This window comes from Crocodylus siamensis, chromosome 4 (genome assembly GCF_052110815.1).
Source record: "Crocodylus siamensis isolate JL-2025a chromosome 4, ASM5211081v1, whole genome shotgun sequence".
Taxonomy (NCBI): domain Eukaryota; kingdom Metazoa; phylum Chordata; order Crocodylia; family Crocodylidae; genus Crocodylus; species Crocodylus siamensis.
The window spans coordinates 112,693,736-112,715,094 of NC_143398.1; the positions used below are offsets into that span (position 1 = coordinate 112,693,736).

The 21,359-nt window shown below is 47.4% G+C and overlaps 1 protein-coding gene across 5 annotated transcripts in view; it reads left to right on the top strand.

The window, feature by feature from the left end:
• The window catches only part of B4GALNT3 (beta-1,4-N-acetyl-galactosaminyltransferase 3), a 120,843-nt gene that overhangs the window by 92,342 nt on the left and 7,142 nt on the right, over positions 1-21,359 (top strand). For all 5 annotated transcript variants that reach the window (XR_016441861.1, XM_090043398.1, XM_090043399.1 and 2 more), the window contains exons 4-16: positions 857-952; positions 1,479-1,569; positions 2,777-2,877; positions 3,176-3,243; positions 4,962-5,040; positions 5,479-5,545; positions 10,803-10,946; positions 11,330-11,439; positions 12,859-12,959; positions 13,819-13,898; positions 16,220-17,240; positions 18,894-19,189; positions 19,588-19,741. Coding sequence is in view for 4 of the 5 variants with exons in the window: in XM_090043398.1 (XP_089899524.1) it covers positions 857-952; positions 1,479-1,569; positions 2,777-2,877; positions 3,176-3,243; positions 4,962-5,040; positions 5,479-5,545; positions 10,803-10,946; positions 11,330-11,439; positions 12,859-12,959; positions 13,819-13,898; positions 16,220-17,240; positions 18,894-19,189; positions 19,588-19,741 (2,408 nt within the window). In the remaining variant the exon portion in view is untranslated. The remainder of the gene's footprint in view (positions 1-856; positions 953-1,478; positions 1,570-2,776; positions 2,878-3,175; positions 3,244-4,961; positions 5,041-5,478; positions 5,546-10,802; positions 10,947-11,329; positions 11,440-12,858; positions 12,960-13,818; positions 13,899-16,219; positions 17,241-18,893; positions 19,190-19,587; positions 19,742-21,359) is intronic.

The window sequence follows — 21,359 nt, forward strand, 5'->3', positions numbered from 1 at the left end:
ACCAAGAATGTCTCGCTGCTCTTTGGACTTTTTCCAATACCTGAAAACCTTTTTATTATTATGTTTAATCTATACCCTGGTTTCACAATTGTGCTGTTTAATAGCATGCATGCACATCTGGAATAGACAGAACTTGTTTTAACATTGGCAAATTTAAACCTAATTGAATTGGAGTAATGTTTTTATAAACCCGTGGTTTAGCCTGGATACTGTGTGTCATCCAGTGAGGCACAAAGTGTTTAAAATTACAGATTTTGGTAGAAGAAACATTACAAAAACATTGGTTAATGGAAAATGCCATTAAATACAACCAAATTTGATCAAGCATTACATAGTCTTATGCAAATGCACCCTTTTTCAGCATACACTACTGCAGAATGATTTTCGCTAATCATGTGACAAACACATTGTCGCATGTCATGTTGCTCATATAGATTATGATCTTCACACGCATGTCTCACATGGTAGAAAGCTCCCCAGCCCCTGGAAGGAGATGCCTGACAGAGCTCATGTCAGGCCCTTGCTTCAAGGCAAAGCTTACTGATTAAACCTTGGCTTGAGCAAGATGCCTACATAAAGTAGTTCTGCCCAACGTGCTCCACCAAATGCTCTGGCCCCTGCAGCTCAGCCACTTATATGCTGTCACTGACTTTTATATGGACCAAGCTATCACCTGATCCCTAGCTCCACAGCCTCAGCAGGGCTGAAACTGTCTTTCTTTGACTGGCTCCTCAAAAACTAAACATATCACTCTCTCTCAGTTATGTGCAGATCACCCACATGCAAGGTAAACAGAGGGCACGTCGGGATTGAGCCATTCATAGGGTTATCTCTTTGTGCTTCTATCTTCCTCCAGTTCCAGGGCCAGGCCAATCTCCATGTGTTTGAGGATTGGTGCGGCAGCTCCACTGAGCAGCTCAGAAGGAACCTCCACTTCCCACTCTACCCCCATGTGAGTACCTGTAGAGAATCCATCCCCTCTGCAAATGCTGCACACCTTTACTCCAGACCTTCTGCTCCTCTTTGCTTTACTGTGCCCTCCCTCTTCCTTATCCTCCCATTCCCACATCTCTCTCCTCCTGTGGGGAACTGTGCCTCGAAGGAGGTCTTGCAAGGACCAGTGGAATTCACTTGCCATGCAACATAAGGCTCATGACGTGTGTCTTCGAACTCTGACACTGAACAAAGCAGACTTCTGTCCAAGTGGTTAGTGGACAATAAGTCCCATTCCTATGTTCATGACCTCTTTTCAGGGCCCTTCATTCACCTTTCTCCTCCCTTACCTGTACTGCACCTTGTACTGCCTTATTCTTGTACGGTACCCTATTGTTCCTCCTAGTCGTACCACCAGTAGTCCCTCACCTCCTCTCTTCCATTCCTTTTGTCCATCTCCTCCTACACCAATCCCGGCCCTCCTTTCTTTCACCATTCCCTTCCTGTTTCCATCCTACTTTGTCACTTTTTTCTTCCACCCTTAGACACGAACCACCCTGAAGAAGCTGGCAGTGTCACCCAAATGGACCAACTACGGGCTCCGCATATTTGGCTATCTGCATCCTTTCACTGATGGTGAGGAGGCACTGCAGCCAGTTGGGGTTCTTGTGCTGCATCCTCTCTCCCTTGTCTTCTCCTTCCCTGCCCAAGGCTAGACAGAAACACGCTCATCTAGGAAAGCCCTGCACAATGTCTCTCCAGCCAGGTGCAGGGGATTCTGTCCAACTCTGAAAAAGCAGGGAGTCTCAGTAGCATAGATCAAATGCACCTGGTTGTCACTGGAAGGGGAAATACAGATTTGTCATTATAGGGAAAACTTCTGTCCTGCATACACAGCACCTATTTAAGTACCCACAGACATGCTCCCCATGAGCATGTGAATGCTGGCACAAATACACAAATTAGCAACATGTGCATGTGTACATTAACACACTTGTGCATTGACATGCACAGTATTCCAGTCACACACATCCATCCTCACAAGTGCATGCACCCTGTGCCTCCATCTGTATCCACTTACCCTGCCCTAAATGTCCATCCACAGGCTTCTAGCCATGCACAGCTTCCTTGCTGGTACCTATCCCATCCTCAGCCCTTGAGCCCCCATGCATTCATTCTGAACAGAATCCCAAGCACCTACACATGGCTACAGCTACATATCTGGACTTCCTGTTGTACCCATCACATTCCCAGATGTGATGCCCAGGGTATGTCTATAAAGCCCCAGGCAGTATTGTATTAGCTTTGCCTGAGCTAATCAGCTCTAAGAAGAGCCAGGCTGCACGACTTCTGGTTTGGAGCTCTCTCTTCCTAGCACTGCCTTGTGCAATATAGCCATATCCAGAGTTCCTCTCTTTTACACACACGCACACGGAGTCTCTCACTCTCTGTCTCTCTCTCATACACACACACATACACTCTCTTTCTCTCTTGCTTGCTTTCTCTCTCTCTTTTTTAAAAGAGTCACTGAAAGAAATCTGCATGTACTCCTCCCCTTCCATGTTAGATTTCAACCAAGGTCAGCGCAAGATGGTTGACTAACCAACTTCTCTGAGGGCAAGAAAACAGTCAGCATTTCATTTACAACTGAAAGGTGAGGGTTAAAAGCACTAGCAGTGTTTGGTAGCTCAGGGAGAGTCCCAGACAGCAGTGGAGGGAGTAGGTGGGTCAAGGGTAAATGCTGTGTCAGTCCCAGTGGGAGGCAGGGATCAGGACAGGAGTGGAAGCATTTTTTCTTTCTAGCAATGCAGAGCACCATTTTTCTCTGGAAATCTCTTGGCAGGGGACTTTCAATTTGCCATTGCTGCTGATGACAATGCTGAGTTCTGGTTGAGTTCAGATGAAAGGATCTCTGGCCTCCGGCTTTTGGCTAGCGTAGGCAAGGTACAGTGTACACTGCATGGCTTCTTCAGTCACTGTTTTTTAATGTTCCGGTGGGGATGAAAATCCTTATGCCTTACACTCTGCTTCAGGAGGGAAGAGTGGTGGCTGGGACAGCCAGGCCTCCCACTTGACAACCTGGCAGTGGCTTTGTGGGGGCCTGGGCTATACTCAGTGGACCTGGCCCCGTCTCCAGCTACCTGAGGATAGTTTACTAAGTGGATGGGGCTCAGTTTTCCCCTCTGTGTAATAATCAGTGGCAAAGGGCCTTGTAACCCAGGCATTTTCTGTCCTCACACAGACTGGGAAGGAGTGGACGGCACCAGGAGAATTTGGGAAGTTCCAAAGCCAGCAATCAAGGCCAGTGAGGTGAGTGGGCAGGGGTGAGGCTGGACACTGCAGGCTCCACACGTGCTGCATCATATCTTGCCCCATCCTGGTGTTTGGCTTTAGTGGTTTCTCAAATAACAGGCTTCACTGGCCATCTTTGGCTTTTACTTACTGTGTTCAGGGCTCCTCTTCTTGGTCACCTTATTTGGTCACCTTAGCTGAGGTTGGGGAACTCAACACTGAATTTGTTCATTTTTTTAAATGGTCTCTAAAAAAGAATCTATTGGCTACGCAGTAAGGCAGGACTGGGACCCCAGTGCAGGCCCATCTCCAAGAGCTCCTCTTTGCTAGGAACTCAAGTCAAGGCTTGACCGTGCCTGCTCACTTCCCTAGCCAACCAGATGCAAAATCCTCTCAGTTGTATGTTGTGGGTAGCATTGCTCCAGGCAGCCAGCTCAGAGCTATGGGGCAAGCCTTGAATGAGCTTCCTTCAGGTGCTGCTCGCTTCAGCTTGCTGCTGTGTAGATGGAGACTAGGGCCTTTTCCCAGTGCCACAGGTTGCCATGCCCTCTACTGTCTACCTATTCTGTTTCCAGATGATCCCAGTAACACCTACCACTGCATGAAAATGATATTGTCCCCAGGCCTGTAGAATTCCCAGCCCCAGCAACTTTACTTATCTCTTCTAGAAAGCGCTGAATGCCCCACTAAGAACCAAGTAGACAGAGACCAACACCAAAGCATTCTTGGAGCTTCATTAAGCAACCAGAGGCTACAGCTTTGGGAGCAAGAACAGAGAAGCAAAGCTGAGTTACAAGATACAAAATAGATTGGTCAAAATGGTGATCTTAGGCATCAGGCCATAATGTAGGGAAACCTAGGGTTCTAAGGTGGCCTACTGAAAGCCTAGGGCTAGTAGTCCAAGATCTGGTAATACTCTGATGTGCTTCAGGTTCTTTGCTGTAGCATCCAGGATCCCAGTAGATGAGGAATCCAGGTCTCAAAGAAAGAAGTGTTGTCAGATTTTATATTGTTTGGTATTTTGTTGAGAGCCTCAACTCCTGGAGGTGAGGGATAGCACATTAGCTTTTTCTTTGGGAAAAATGGCAAGGAAGTGCCTAGACATTGTAGATATGGCAGAAAGTAAGGAAAGACTCTGGTATTTTACTTATGATTTCTGTGGACCTGTGATTTTTGAATATTTGAAGCTGGGGAAAAGACCTAATAATGGGAAATCTCCAAAATTATTATAAAATTGCTCAGATGCTTACCCAGTGCATCCAATGTATGATAAAATGGTTAACACCTGCCCCCTGGTGGCTGCCTGTCACTGAAGACACTGGTTTTGTGTTTCTCTCACTTTAAAGTGGTAAGAATAAATTAAATTAATCGAAACTCATCCAGAATCTCAAAAGTACTCTCCAGAGTCTTCCACCTAGCAACTGGCCAGGACTCACAGAGTCCTGATACACCAAACCCAGCAGACAAGATTAACAGTCAGGTATCTAGAATAATTAGCTGGAGGTAGAGGATCACCTTGCTGCTTTGAGGAGAGGGTGTGAAAAATTCTAGCTGGGAACATTTTCTCAAAGAAAAGAGTGCCCCTACAAAATTGTAAGCACATCCTGCCTGCAGCATCTGTATTTCCCATCCCATGACAGGTTAAACCCAGTCCTGCTTAGTTTAAGAGCAAATAAAGCCATAGCCCAAGGTAGTGTAGTTGTTCAGTAAAAGATGTGAGTTTTTCTTCTCTACAGATTAGCAGCGTCTGGCAGGTACTACTTTGAGGTGCTGCATAAACAGGATGACAAAGGAACAGATCATGTGGAGGTGGCGGTAAGTGTGCCTGGCCAACCATGTCCTGCACATTCACTAATGGGGCTTGAGAGGAAAGCTTGGTGACAACTGGACTCCACTCACAGCCCCTGACCCCATTCTTCCTGGGATATCCCTGCCCCCATTTCAAGCCCTTACCCTGTCGTGTGTGGACAGCCTTGTTGGTCTCCTGGCCCCTGCTCTCATTCTGTGTGGGACAGCCTCACTCTATCCCTAGCTTCTCTTTTCAGCCATTTTTCATCCTTTCCTGCTATTAGGCTGAGCACCAGGATCGTAGGTTTTCTCCTAATCCCTTTCTGTGTGAGGAAGATTCTACTAATTTGGGGAAGGGAATGTTAGAGGTCCCACATGGTTACAAACAGATGCACACCCAGTACTTTTCTGCTGAATAAGTTAATTCCATAAGCACTTTGTATATATTTCTTTTTTCTGTTGCAGTGGCGACTGAATGACCCAGAAGCCAAGTTGACAGTCATAGACTCCCAACACCTCTCGCTTTTTGCTAGTAAGTATCCCCACCATAGCCTTGTCTTTGTTCCTCACTGTTCATTTAACAACACTACACATATCACAGCTGATCACAGTCCATTCAGACACTACAGATAATGTTATGGATAAGCAGTGTTACAAGCACCGGCTGGAGGTTTAAAGTAGAAGTCACAGGGAGAACTCTGGCCAATTTTGTGGAACAGTATCAAACACAGAGGGTGCATCTACACATTGCTGTATGGTGACATTGCTATGGTGGTGTGTTTTTGTACTGCCTTCTGGAAGTACTAAAGCATGGTTCAGTATGGGTGGTTACTGTGCTGTGCATACAGTGCATGGTTAGATTTTTCCACTGCAGTGATGTAGCTGGCAATTGTGTAGACCTATGTGATTGCTACATCGCCATACTGTGCCGTACAGCAACATAGTGTGTCACTACATCACTGTAGGGCTATGCGTAGACACATCCAGAGAGGCTCAGGGAGTGGGATTTTAGTCTTGTTTAGAGAGATTTGGAGTCAGTCAGTCACCAGAGAGGAGAGATGGATCTGACCATGGCAAGGAAGAAACCATTCCAGATGGTGAAAGTAACACAAGACAAAGATCTGCTGCTTGCTGTGTGAAGGCCAAAGGAGTCTACAATTCAGGAGCCAAGGGATAGCCAGGAATGAGGAGGTTGGGTTTGCAGGTAATTTCTAAGACTACAGGGAGACTTCTTGCCGGATACTGGACTGGGAAGCTGCTGAAAATGTCAGAGGATGCTGTTGCTGCAAACAGCCTCCACACCCAACCCATTCCAACTCTGCTGTAAGTGTCTTACTAGCTTGTTGCTCTAATTGTCACCCATCAGCCCATCCTCTTCCAGAAGTCTTTCCTCTAGTTTCCCCCTCTCCTTCATATCAGATACAAAGTTTGCTTTTACCTTTAAGACCATTCATGCTCCTGCTCTAGGAACCTCACTTCCTTTTTGCCAACATTCTTAAGCTTTACCATTCACCAACTTTAGCTTTGCACTCAAATGCCTCTGGGTACTGTCCCAAACTACTCTTTTCATGTGTAGAAAATTTTCTTGTGTCCTTCAGACAGCCCCTATTTTGCCTGCTGCCATGTTTTCAGAACCTGGCCAAGTAACCATGCCTAGGCATGAGCGGTATCAGTCTCCTCTCTTCCTCTTACTTCTGCTTTATTCTTACAAAGTGCTCAGAGAATGTGAGCCCAGCACATCCTCGTCATTAGGAATGGCACCAGAAGCTTGCATCTTCCCCTGGCATCTCCTGCCTACTGCCACTGTAGGCTTGGCAGCAGGCTGTCTCTTTTGGGACTCACCCTTCCAGCCAAATCATGCTTGATCCCACTCCCATAGTGTGAATCCTTATCCTCTCAAGTGAAGTGAACAGTGTCACAAATAGTGTTTGATATCAAGATTGTATCCTGGGATTCCTTTTCTGTTCTTTTCTTTTCAGAGCAAGATGACCCAGGGCTCCTCCCCAGTGCTCCTTTACACCCACCTCCCCCTCCCCACACTTGAAGAAAATCCCTATAGCAGGTTGCTGCCTCAGGGCCTATTCAGCCAGGCTTTTACCCCTTGGCTAAGCATCTCTCAGCTAGCCACAGTAGCATGCAGTCTTTAAACCTGCTGCCCTTTGCTGTCTGGAGTTTCTCCCAGCCTACCCCAGTCATATACAATCTTTTATCACACAAACTGAACAAACCACAACTTTACTGCACCCGGCCTCTGAGATGAGTCTGCTGTGGCCTCAGCCTTCCTTTCACAGGCTTGTCCCCTTTATACCCCACAGGCCTCCTGCCTCTGGTGCTTCTCCTCCACCTCCTGAGATGGTTCTTTCTGCTGGTTTTTTTTTTCTAGAATAGAAAACTAGAATAGAGTTTCTAGTCTGTCCTCAGATTAATAAGGGGTACCCCAGGGAGTTGTGCACTCAATGTATAGGCCTTGAGGTTACCTGGCTAAGGGAAGTTCACCTGCCTCCAACCCTGTAGTTTCTGTGCAAAGTTTGGACAGCAGACATGCTCCACAGCTGTTGCAACTTTTGACCCAGTCACAGCAGGGTTCACCTGGGTTATTTTGGAGCCAGGCTTGGTCAAGCAGGAAGGGGGGCTCTGGCTGGACTCATAGCAACTCTGTGCATCTTTTGGGCATGCTTGTTTGGGATGCCATGGGACAATGTGTACCTGCTGTTCATAAAACGGCCACGCTTTAGGTTTGCGATCAAGTTCAATGAAAGAAGCAAGCTCCTATGGGTAAGGTGTCTTACACACCATCAGGCTTGGGAGATTGGAGTTACTGTGGTCTCCCAGCCTTGTGGGTACATAAAACTGAAGGTGCTTGAAGGATTAGGGCTGTTTTTTTTATTTTGAAAGTAGGCCAATCCTTTAACTTTTTCCTGCCAAGGCAGGGGGTTGGACTTGATGATCTGCTCAGGTCCCTTCCAACCCTACAAACTATGAAACCCCACTTGTCAATTTTATGTAAAAGCAGTGAGCAAATTAATGACATTATGAGGGACAGTCAAGCCATAGACAACCACAAAGGGATATTTTAGAAATGCGTGGTGGGGAGCCACAGAAGTCTTGATCCCAGAGGGACTTGTTTCCTGTAACCACCTCTCCTCTAAAAACTTGGTGTTTTGGGTCTTTGGAGGATTACCCCTGAAATCTGTCAAGCACAAAGCAGAAAAGAGGCAGGTGCTGAGCAGAGGACTGAATGGACAAACCTTGAATCCCAAGGGCAGCCAGTCACCCCTCCCGGCTGAAAGCATCCCCCACAACAAAATCATACCAGCACCCTGTTAAGGGAGAGCCCCACCACCCACAGTAGCCACCACCAGCAAGACTGGTGTACCACCGATCACTAAAGCACTGCTAAGCATACCTTGATTGAAAAAACAGAAACTTAACCAAATAAAACTTTAATTCAAATATAAATAAATTAAAAACCAACCAAACAGCAAACACAGAAACACTGCTGAATACCTAGCTCCCTATCGCACAATTAGAAAGCAATAAATAAAAGGAAAGATCCAAAATGCCCCCTTCAGAGTCTTCTCCCTCTCAAAAACCATAGTCCCAGCAGAGCAGGGACAACCCTCTTCACAAAGGATGGTCGTGCTGCAGGGGAAGCTAAAGAAAATGGGGGGAGGGCTGCCCCATACTTCCAAACTCACTTTCCTCACCTCCCCTTACAGACTACAAAATCTCCCATGAGAGATTTCCCCAAGTCTTCTTTGGGCATACCTGTGCACTTGGTATAGCTAAATAACCTTGTGCAGGGGTCTGGGATGCTGCATCAGCCGTCCTCAAGTGAGGCACAGGGGAAGGGCAATTAGAAGAGCGATGGCAGTTAGCCTGACATGTTCCAATGTACTATAACCTATACTTTCATGCTTTCCCCTATTACCATATGCCCAAGTCCATCCCCCACCCCCAACAGCAAACTTACCGCTGGTTCCACTTCTGCTTCTGGCTTTTGTTTCTGATGTTAGGACAGATGGGGAGGGGGGAAACTGGGGGATGGTAGAGGGAGTTGGGGGTGAAAGCATGACCACAGTGGGTGGCGGAAGCAGCATCACGATGGGTGGCGGTAGCATCACCACTGTGGGAATTTGTATGGGAAGGGTGAAGGATATACAGGAAAGCAAGACAAGAATAGGGTGGTGAGAGGGTGGTGGAGAATGGGGGGATGGCAGTAGTCGGGCCTCCTTGCCAGACCTGAGCTTCTTGGTTACCTGGCTGAGCTGGGTGGTTGAATGTCCTCTGGGTCAGTTAGGTTGTTCAGCCAAAAACTGCTGCTATAAATGTTAAAGTAGCCCAGTGAACTTTAAGGATCCATTAAATTCCTAAATGCTCAGAGCAGATCACACCAACAGGGACAGAGCTCACTTACTCTGTTTTTGGAAAAAAGCTGGACAGCTGTCTGGACAAGCAGGGGACTTTGGGGACCCATTAATCTCCTGTTAGGTATTAAATGCTCGGAGCAGAAGCCTTCAATAGCATGCTTCACTGTGCACTATTTCTATAATAGCGCTGAGGGGATCAGGGTACATAACACACTGCATTATCCCCAATACTGGAGAAGGCAGCACATACACAGCAGACGCTGATCAATCTCCAATCTTTAACCCCCCCAGCACACCCCAGGACATCCAGCTGTCAGTTCAGCAAAATAGGAGGCGACAAACAAAAAAGTGTTTTTTTGAATTATTTATTTAATGTAGTAAGAAAAGAAGTCAGCAGAAGATTGATTCATGTTGGCTTCTGCAGCTACACCTGGTGTCCTAAAACATTCATTACACACAAATACCTGCAAATTGTAGTGACACCTGGTAGACAGGGGGGATCACTAAACAAAAAGTGTAGCAACACCCAGTGGACAAAGGGACTCACTACACATAATTTAGTGACTTACCACATGCATGTGACAGATTTATGGCGTTTTGCATACATAGCAAACTAAACTGCTTTGGGATGTGGTCTAGATTGTAACAATGAGAACTAATTTAAACCCCCCAAAACTCCCATACATGTAAAGTGTGATGCCATTAAGCCACACGTGGGAATTTTTGTTGTGTGTACATTGTCTCAGTGCCATGTGTACAAGCACCCCCTCAGTATATATTGGAGCACTGACCTGCAAGGAGGTTTTCCAGGGGTAACGGAAGAGCAAGTTCCCCTCCCACTTCTGGAGCACTTTTCTTCCTGTTCTCCCATTGAAATGTCCCAGTGCCTCTGCTGATGTGTCCAGTAACTGGATAAATTGACTCACTGCCACATGAGGTGTTTAGCTGCCAAGGCTAATTGAGTGCTGAGTTCATATTAACTCCTTCTGTGTTAGAGGAGGTGGTGTAAGAGAGTATTGCATATGCCACCCCGCCCCTTTTCTTTTTGCACTACCCATTTCAAAACAATAAAACATGTCTTAATTGTCACCACATTCAACCACCACTTACTTTCTCCCCTTGCCCTCCCTGCCTCCCGCACCCCCCTTCCTCTGGGCTTATACTTTTTAGACTTTGAGCAGGGTCTGGTACTGTCTCTTTCTTAGTTTCTACTGTGAATTTCTCACTCCTGATCAAAGCTATATGGACACTACTGTATCACAAATATGAATTAATAATGCTGGGAACAAGAGGCCAAGATTTTATGGGCTGGAATTCAGAGAGGGGGTGCTCCTGGAGCTGTTACCAAATGAAATGACACTCAGAATAAAGTGATAGATTAGTCCTTCCTCCTCCTTTTGTTCTCTTGCTGGTTTCTAGATGAGACTCTCTTAAAGATGGATGAAGTTGAACATATACCACAGACATTGGCCAGCCATACGAATCAGTCTACTGCCAGTCTGAGCAAGAAGACACACCCAGCTGACATGCTGAAGCCTGACCCTCGGGACACTATTTATAAAGGTAAGAGGCTGCCAAACAAATGGAAACTGTTGCAGCCAGTCACATCATGTGAGTGAGAACCACATGGTCACTAACAACCAGATTTTTCTCATGTGGAGAAGGAAATAGCTGTCATTTCAGGATGCCTAAGAGAGCTACAATATGAGGGATAAACCATACTCATGTCATCTCTTTCAAAGTCCAGTTCTAACATTGCTTTCAGGTTTAAATTGTTCATATAAATCCAAAAGATTAGTATACAGGGAGGAACCCAGTAAGCACAGGGGTTAATGGATAGAAGTGTCCACAGCAATAGCTATCCTGTTTTATCGGTGCAGGGTGGATTTGCTTTGATTTGTGGTCCAAGTAATTCTTGTGTCTGTGTCCCTCTTGGCTTTTTGTAGTGCCTCTGATTAGTAAGTCACGCCTGCGGAAGACCTTGCCGGACTGCCCTTACAAACCCAGCTATCTGGTGAATGGATTCCCATTATCACGCTATCAAGGACTCCAGTTTGTAAGTCTCATTCCTCTAACGGAGATGTTTGGCCAAGTGCTCCGTGCTGCACTAGGGAGTATATGTGCTTTAGAACATGAGGGCAATGCCCGACTGAAACATGGGGCCTTTCCAAAGTCTGGGAATAGGCCAATAGCTGATGCCTTCTGTGGGATGGATGTCCCTTCTGCATGACGCAGCACTGGTTCTCTCCCTTCCTAATTCAGAGCTGGGACAGAACTTTCATCCCAGATTTGAAAACCCATGAGGTAAGGCCCTGCCGCCTTTGCTAAGAGGGTGTAAAAAACTACCCATAAAGAAAATGGGTAGTTTAAAACACATATCTCCCAACCCAGTCAGTTCTAAAGACATGTAATAAGCAGAGCTAGAAGAACCCCATACAAAAACCCCTGCTCCAAATAGACCTCGTTTAGGTAAACTTCTAAATGTAGCAAGTCACCCTTGTCTTTACCTCCAGTGCTAAACATTCTGTTGCTTTAATGGGGTAGTCCCAAATCCCAGGCCTGACTGCTTTCTGACAGCTCAGATCTGGATTTCAGTAACGTCACACAAATCACCCTTCACAGGCATCCTTCTGCAGACAGGTGTGGCAAAACAGGTAAGTACTGCTTCAGTTTCTCTTACAGTCCCAGGGGCTAGCTGTGTTGTCTGCCTTCTCCACCATGGGTCAAACCAGTGGTCACCTCTTCCTTGCCTGGGAAAGGACTTTTATTCTTAGAGTCAAATCAAGCCCTGCTTCCAGAAGTAGTGTAGTCATATAAAATAAAACATTCTTTCATAAGAAGACATCTCACAGTTCTCCCATATAGAGTGGGACAGGTTGCAGCTCTCCGCCCTTTGCCCACGTTCCTGATCCTCCACCTTTCACACCACTCTTCTCCCAACACCTCCACATCAGGGCTTCCTCAAGACTCCCCAACAGTGTTACACTCCCCACACTCCTTCACCTCAAATTCTGCTGCCTGCCAGGCTCCTTCTGCTGGGAACCTTCATCCAAAATCAACTTTCTTGTTCTTTGGTTCAGTCTGTCCCAAATGAGCTGGGTTTTCCTCACTATTACCCAGGAGCTTCCACACAGGCCTTGTACTCAGCAAGGTTCTGTAGCTGTGTCAGGTCTGATCAGTGGATCACACGTACTGTACAGCGTTCTCCTAACTCATGTTGTGTCTCTTTCTCCACCTGCTGTCTTCCCAGCGTCATGCCACTCTCCCCAGACAGCTGTCCCCGCCTCTTATCTGCTCCTTCCTGCTTTCATTTCTCTACTGCAGCTTTGGTCTTTAGGGTAGTCTGGCACCATGTATGAGGTCCTACCTTGGGGCAACTAACCGATGACCTTCCCCTTAAAGGGCTCAGCTATCCTGTGTGTGACATCTCCAGGTATCATTTTCATTTGTGCATGGTTTTCTCTCCTCTTTCCAGGTTCACTTGTCCTTTGTTTACCCAAATGATTACAGCCGCCTGAGCCATATGGAGACAGACAACAAATGCTTCTATCAGGAGAATCCATATTACTTGGAAAGGTAACACAGTCCTCCCAGCTGGCTGTCTAGCATGAGTTGGGGCTGGTGTTGGGACTGGGGTGGAACTTTAGATGCCGACTTGTAGGGCTCTAGCCACATCTACACAGGAAACTCCCCCTGGTCAACTGAGTGCACAATGCATGTTCAAGTCCACAGTGCAGGTTGGGAAAGCTGCCTCTCAAACTAGAAGCAGCTACAGCCACAGCCACATGTCACTTTGGGTGGGCTAATTACCACTATTGAGTGACAGGACCAATTAGCCACCCCCAAAGTGACCACCAATCAGTACTGATACATTACTTCCACTCAACCATGCATGAGGAGGCCCTGGCCATGCACAGTAAGTTTACTGTGTGGACATGGCTTCTGGCTTCTTCAAGCACCATCCTGGTAAGCCCCCAGAATCTCCACTGATGTTAGTGGAATGACAGGTGTTCGTCTGAGGTGCTCAGTTCTTCCTGTTCCTGATGTACCTTTTAAATGAAAACGCTCTGAACTCTGAAAGAACATCTACCCCTGAGCTGCTAAGTCTATCAGGCTTGAAAGCTGGTGAGTTAAACAGAATGTCTTGCCCTGATGAACTGGGAAATGTACTTGCCAGCAGAGCTTCCTCACCCACAAGTGGAGCTCCCTGCTAGGGAGACAGTGTGGCTTCACACCTTTCCCAGACTCACAGGACCTGTTGATGCTAAGAGTCAGGGTAATGTAATTATAATGATGTGATGGTATCATGGAAGCAGTGTTTTGTATGTCAATAGAGGGTGGGAGGGAAATCGCACTTTCCATGATCTGTCTTCCAGCAGAGAAACAGTACTCTGTCACATACAGCTGTGCCTATACTGTGTCTTTGCTCCTGCAGATTTGGATTCTATAAATATATGAAAATTGACCAGCCAGAGAGGGGAAATCTGGAGTCTGAGGAGAAAACAGAGCAACCAGGTAAAGACCAGTGAAAGACAGGCAGACTTTTCTGTCTGTCTCTCAATGTGCAATCCCCAGGAATGACAAAAAGAAAAACTATTGACTTTGTGCTCTGGGTAAAAGAAGTGACTGTCCCAGAGTTTCCAAGACAGTACTGAATTTTTGGGGCTGTGTTCCTGTGTCCCCGGGGACTCCCTGGGACAGAACTTTCATCCCAGATTTGAAAACCTGCAAGGTAAGGCCCTGCCACCTTTGTTAAGAGGGTATAAAACAACTGTGCGTGATACTACAGGGACATAGCTTTGCTGCTTTGAGGTCAGGAGATAGCCACAGCACCACATTTCTGCAGCACAGCACCACAGGCTAATTATCTCTGTCTCTCAGTGCTGCACAAATGGGGCTATGTTGATTAACTCTGTCACAGTGCCACACAAATACAGTTTTGTCCTTTCTGGTTTGGAAGGCAACCATGGGCTTTCTTCTGAGTGGAAAGCAGCAGAGCTATGTAGCCTGTCCACAGCACTCACACTATGGCAGCTGTGCTAACCAGAACTGGAAGGGGAGTCAGCTACTCCAGGTTCCATATGTCTGTGGAGCATCTGGATATGTGCCCTCGATTTTGCTTCCTGAGAGCTGGTCACGTGAATGCTGAACAGCCCTTTGCCAACACACATCAGAGACCATAGCTGTGGCCCAGAGTAAGTTTTGTGAAATTGCAGGCAGGGTGATTTGTATATTTTTCTAATAATTTTGCCTAAGGCCTTCAAAGGATGGATTTTTTGCTGCTGAAGGGTACTGCTGGCAGCTCAGGTTTCAGCAGCCTGATCCTTGTCAAACCCCACTGCATGCTCTCTAGCCCTCAACCTCCTCCCCACTCCTTTCAGTACCTGGCCCTCCATCCTTGCTGTCAGCCCTGTGGGAAATGCCACGCTGGATGGTATCAAGTGCCATGTGCCACAAGCAGGCTATAGCGGCTGCAGTGAGAACTACACTTCCTGCCCACAATTTAGCCGTAGGCAGGACATTACAGCTCAGTTCCAGGCAGGTTGGATCAGCCGAAGTGGCACACAGCAGCACATGCCTAAGGGCCATGGCAGAGTGGGAGGGGATAGGTCCATAAACAGCAAGGTGACTAGTACAAGCTGGAGCTCACCTTTTCCTCCCCAGAAGCCCCAGTGGCTGTAGGGGACAGAGTACCCAGCACTCCAACTTAGATAGTGACTAAAAACAGGCAAGAGGATGCTCCTCACAAAGGGGATGCACAGAAGGTACAGGTGTACTGATACATCAGTCCATATCATATCAGCTTTGATAAAAGGAAAATTAACATTATCGGCAATCGGCTTTTTTCGCTGATGTGGCCAAAAATGTCACCAATAAATGTTGTGTGCATGCATAGCCACAGCATGCATATGATCAGCTTGGCAACTTGGAGAGCAGTGTCCAGCTGGTAAGTCTGTTGGGAGGGAAGGGATGGAGGCAGCAGATTGAGGCCTCTGCGGTGAGGGAGGGAGTGGGGCTGGGTGTGGGACAGAGCCATGAGCAGCACATCCGGGGGGACACAAGGGTGGGGTGGCTCCTGCCACTGCATGCACCCCCAGGGGAGCCATGGGGGGCATATGCCCCCCCGATCTGTGTGCGGGGCAAGGGCAAGGGCAAGCTGCCACTGTGGGCTGGAGACTGGGGCAGTGCTGGGCTCTTCCTGGCAGTGGGGCTGGGCCAGGGATGTGCGTGGGCTGGGTGGCAGCAGTTCTGGGAGGGGGGGGCTACAGGGTGGTAGCCCCCCCTCCCAGCGCTACCATCACCACTCACCCTGAGCACAGCCCCAGCCCAGCCCCTCCTACCAAGAAGAGCCTGGCACTACCCTCATCCCCAGCCTGTAACAGCAGCCTGCCCTCATCCTGTGCACAGATCTGCTGGCACATGCCCTCCAAGGTTTCCCAGGAATGCGTGCAATGGCAGGAGCCACCCCCCATGTCCCCCAGCTGAGCTGCCTGTGGTTCTGTCCCGTGCCCAGGCCCAGCCTCCCTCACTGCAGAGGCCTTGATCTGCTCCTCTCACCCCACTTCTCCTCCCCTTCCCCCCCAACAGACTTACCAGCCACATGCTGCTCTATAAGCTGCTGGGCTTCATATTGGCAATCAGATAGGTATTGGCCGATATAGCTTGTTGATAATCGGCCATCGGTACTGGCCAAAAAAATCTTTATCAGTGCACCCCCTAATAGAATGGACTGGCTGCTGGACTGAGGGAGCAGTTATTCCCTTCCTGTCCCTTTGTGTGGCTCAGGGAGCAGGGGAGCAGAGAGGTTAGAGGTGTAACTGTGATTGTCTTTGTAGGCTATGAGGAAGGGAACCCTGATGAGTTTCAGTATGTGGACCAGGACACAAACCTCAGCAAGCAGGGGGCAGAGCTGGCAGTGGGCAAAGCATACCCCAGCATACTGATGGGTTATGATGATGTTTACAATGACTACTCTCTCCAGGGGCATAGGAAGCCCCTCTCACTCACAAATGGCAATGTGAAGGAGGCAGTCCCAAACAAAAGGAGAAAGAAGCCCCATATGAAGGCAGTTACCCTCACCTCAGACAACCAACGCATCAACAAAACCAGTCTAGAAAGAAACACACCCATGAGGAGGCATCACTTAAAAATTGGGGTCAAGGACAATTCCAAATATCCTTCTCAGCATGCCAGGAGCACCCGTGCAAGGTCACTCATCAAGAAAAGAATAGGAGACCCAGGTCCTGCCTCTAGCACAAGCCCTCAGGATGCCTCGGAGCATTCTCCTGGTGGGTCTAGGGACTCAGATGGTAGGATACCAAGAGGGGCAAGGCCTCCTCAGAGAGATCTCAATTCAACTAACACCAAGAACCAACCAACAGGCACCATACAAGCAAAGAGACAAAGCCCAGTCTCTGGTAAAGCCAGCAGAAGAGCTGTAAGTGCTGCCAGCCTCAGCAAACAGACCCTTTACCAAGCACAGTGGCTAAACCAAGTGGAGTCATATATTGCTGAGCAGAAGGTGGCAGATGGCATTGATGCAGATGTGGAGAAGGGTCAAGTAGAGTCTCGGGCAGAGGACAGGCATGAGCTTGTAGACCCAGCAGTAGCAGAGGAAGAAGAAGAGATCGAAGGAGAAGTCGAGGGGGACGAGGAAGGATTTGACTACATGCCAGTGTTTGACCAAGTAGTGAACTGGGAACAGACCTTCAGCACAAGCATCTTGGATTTCCATGTGCTGCGAACAGACTGGATTGACCTGAAGTGCAACACATCGGGGAACCTGCTGCTCAAAGAGAGGGAGGCCTTGGAGGTCACACACGTCTTCCTAAAGAAGCTCAACCAGAAGAACAAAGGGTAAGGCACTGTCTCTTGCAATCCCTTGAACTCCTTCCCTCCTTTGGGCTACTGTATCACACTGCATAGGAACCATAGCCTGGAGTAAGGAGCTGGTAGGAAGAAGAGAGTTAACTCTGAGTGTTGAAGGTACCATGTTAGGAAATGTACTGAGGGCTAAACACCAGGGGAGGCTGCAAGTGGGACATAAAGTCTTTCATAGCAGGTCCTGTCTAGCCACAGCCAGTAGAGGCTGAATGTTGATATCTGGTGGTTGGTGTAAAATGAGTTGATGTTCAGTCCAGGTCCCATTTTCAGAGTGAAAACCAGCTTCCTCACTGGCTCTTTTGTTGTCAGTCTCATCAGAAGGGCCAAGCACTGAATGGACATAGGAACTGATCTGAACCTCTAGCTGTAAAGAGAAATAAGGCACACTGATGAATCTGTAGTTACCCAGCTCTGTCTAGTGACCTGGTACCTCTGGGCTGTGACTCCAGCACCTCTTAACAACATAGAATGTAGACCCTGAATGGACCTCCTCATGCAAGTACCATTCCCTGCCTCATAAGCAACCACATCATATAATCCCAGTCACAAACTGGTTAGATTTCTGCCATCTGTTGGAAGGTTGCTCCTACTGGCTATGATATTTAAGAACCTTCTAATTCCCTGCCTAAACTTATTCATGGCCAGTTTATACCCATTTTTGTGCCAGTGTTATCCTATACCTTAAATGCTTCTCTCCCCTTCCAGAAATTTACTCTCTGGATACATTTAGAAAGGGCACGTCTCTGCTCACTATTCATTTGTACAGGCTTTCACAGTTTCCTTTCAGAAGAGAGATCCTCCATTCCCTTAATCATTCTGGTAACCCTTCTCTGTACCTGTTTAAGAAAGATGAATTTCATTCAAAACTTGGGTGACCAGAATTGTACAGGGCATGGCAGGTGAGGTCTGGTAAAAATGTGATGAGTCCTAGGATTGCATTTGTTTTTGTCATAGTCCTCATACCATTGGTGGCTCATAGCCATCCTATGATCACCTGGTATACTAAGTCCTTCTCCTCTGTCATTTCCAATTGATGAGCTCCTGGCTTAGGGCAGAAATTCTCATTGCTAATGCCTAAGTACATGACTTTGCACTTTGTGCTATTATATTTCATCCCTTTTTTGTTACTCCAGTGCTCAAGGTCATTTGATCTTTTTCCTATAAGATTTTTCTATCCACTTCCATATTGATAACGCCTCCCAACTTTGTGTCCTCAGCAGATTTTATCAGCATGCTCCTCCTTCTTGTGCCAAGGCCGTTAATGAAAATACTAAAGAAAATCCATCTTCCCAACACTAAAATAATTTTATTTAATTAAAACAGCTATTTTCTGTGTGGTCTTTACTTCTTTTCAATCATCAGTTCTCTGATCTTGGCTAGGACCCCAGATCTAAGCCCAAGTGATCAGAGATGGGGCCAGGAGATAAAAAAAGATCCCCACCTCATCTGACATGGGTGAAGCAAAGCTGTGGACTGAAAATGTAGGGATTAATAATGTTCTGGGGAGAGGAACCAGCTACGGTGACATGGGGGTGGCTGGGGTGGAGGCTGGGTGGTTGATGCAGGCCTGAGGGAAGAGGTGATGTGGGTGTGGGGAATGTGCCTCACCCAGCTGTGCCCCTGCAGGAGGTTCCAGCTGCAGCGCATAGTGAATGTGGAGAAGCGGCAGGACCGCCTACGAGGGAGCCGCTACCTGCTGGAGCTGGAGCTACTGGAGCAGGGGGGGCGGCTTGTCCGCTTCTCAGAGTACATCTTTGCACGGGGTTGGCAAGGCATTGGTGGTGATGAGCAGGAGAGGAACATGAGGAACCTGGTTTGGGGCCGCCGGCGCCACTTGATGGGCATGGTTAGTGAGCCGGAGCTGTGCTGGCCACTGGGCTTTTCCTGGAACCATCATGCTGTTGTCCACTTCATCGTGCCAGGTAAGGAGAAGAGGGGCTGCCTGGTGCTGGAACCTAGCCTGGAGGTAGTTCTGAGCACTGTGCCAGTCTGCACCCACTTTCAGGCATCACTGCCTATTTATTTTTCCCTAAATTAAACTGCCCCCAGAAACATAACAGGGCCCCAAACAACCAGTGGGATGAAAACCCAGCGATATGACTCCCATAATGCCCTGGATGTGGACTCACTCTTTAAAGCCAATATCCAGACCCAAAACCTGGGGCTTTCAGATCCAGGTTTTCACCATAGGGCCTACTCCTAGACTAGTCCTTGACTCGCACCCCCAGTCTGTCTCAGTGGGGTTTGGCAGGAGGCTGCAATCACTGCCAGTCATGAAACTAATTTTGCTTTCATTTTCTTTCTCCTCCATCGTGACAAGTGAAAAACCAGGCACGCTGGGTACTGCAGTTTATTTCTGACATGGTAGAATTGTCCCGAGTCACCAAGGACCCACACTTCAATGTCATCATCACAGACTACAGCAGTGATGACATGGATGTAGAGAAGGCTTTGAAGAGGTCCCGGTTACAGAGGTGAGAGGGCCACATATGCACATAAACTGCACACAAGTTAACCCTTGCTCACATGAATTCTAGTTTTTTGTATGTCCCCTATTCATATAGCACATCCACAGCTCTCTGTAGATGGATCATCTGCACTGTATACAGCAGTGATTCTCTACCTTTTTTGACTCAAGGCACTCAAGGCATTAGACTCAGGACACCCCTTGGTTTTCTTAGTTTTCTTTTGTTGTTCTGATTACAGCAAAATAACAGAGCAACTTTTCTTTTGCAAAGTACTCAGAAAGACCATGATAGGTCAAAATGTTTTTAACACTGTGGATTCCTATTTGAAATCTCAGGGTTTATGTTTACACACTTAACAGCACTAACAGTATGTGACACCCTGTGGTACCCTTCAAAAGGATCTCCCTTGTGGGGAGATCTGTGGCAGCCTGATTAAGAATCACTGGCATACAGGAACTCAAATGCTCAAACAGAGACACTACACACTTATTTACTTCCACACACATACCTATAAGTCCCATACAGTGTCATCAGGTATCTCCACACAGCTACCTATTGTACACTCCATCCAGATGCACTTTCATTCTAGTGGTTCCTATTCAGATTTATGAAGTTAAGTCTTTGAATGTTGGAGACAGAAAAGAGCAGAGGAGGTGACCAGTCAGTGATCAATGGGGCCTCACAATCAGCCCACTTAGTGACAAAAGATACAGTACCATCCGGGCCTCCCTCAGGACTCTGGAAAGCCAGGTAATGCTGAGCAGTTCTTCTGAGGACAGCTAGCTCTCTGTACTGCAAACAGAGGAACCCCAGGCACAATGGATATTTATACACGTATCTTTGTCTGCTCTGACACACCCAGAAATCCACCGTGTTGGAGTCTGCGGAGACCACGAGCTGAAGTGCCGGGTGCTGCGTCACATGCATTTGTATAAACACTGAAATGCGCGTCAGTGTGTAGAAAATGACGGCAGTGCACTTTTGAACTAAAACACCTTTGATGTGATTTAGTTCACAAGTGCACCGCTGCCATTTTCTCAGCACTGATGCACATTTTGCCATTTATACAAATGCATGTGCTGCAATGCATTCATATGTACTAATGCCCAGTATGACTTTATTACATACAACTGAAATGTGAAATAATGTGCTTGTTTGATTTATAGTTAAAATATTTTCCCCTCCTTTGTTATTGTGAAATGGAACAGCCTTTGTGTTTCAGGGGAACCAGCTACAGTTGTTCCTCAACACAGGCTGCCTGATACCAGTGTATAGTGCTTTGTGTGAATAGAGCCCATGTTATCCCAAGCTCTCAAAGCACCCTTCCAAGGTCTGTCCTGAAGCACAGGTCTCCAGTTAGCTGCCATCTTTGTGCACCAGGCCTTGATTACACTGGAGGTCTGTTGTGCCCTGGAAGGTGTTCACTGTGTGGCACAGAGATCAAAGGCAAGGGTGAAAGTGCAATGAAATGACACACAGATGTAAATAGGAACACCTCCATGAGCTTGAGGAGGGCAGCAAACCAAGTTCCTTTTTCCCTCAATCTCCCTGCTTTTCCTGAAAGAATTCAAGGAGCTAGGGGTACCTGCTAGGGAACGAATGAGCTGTTCAAGGAGCAGTTGTT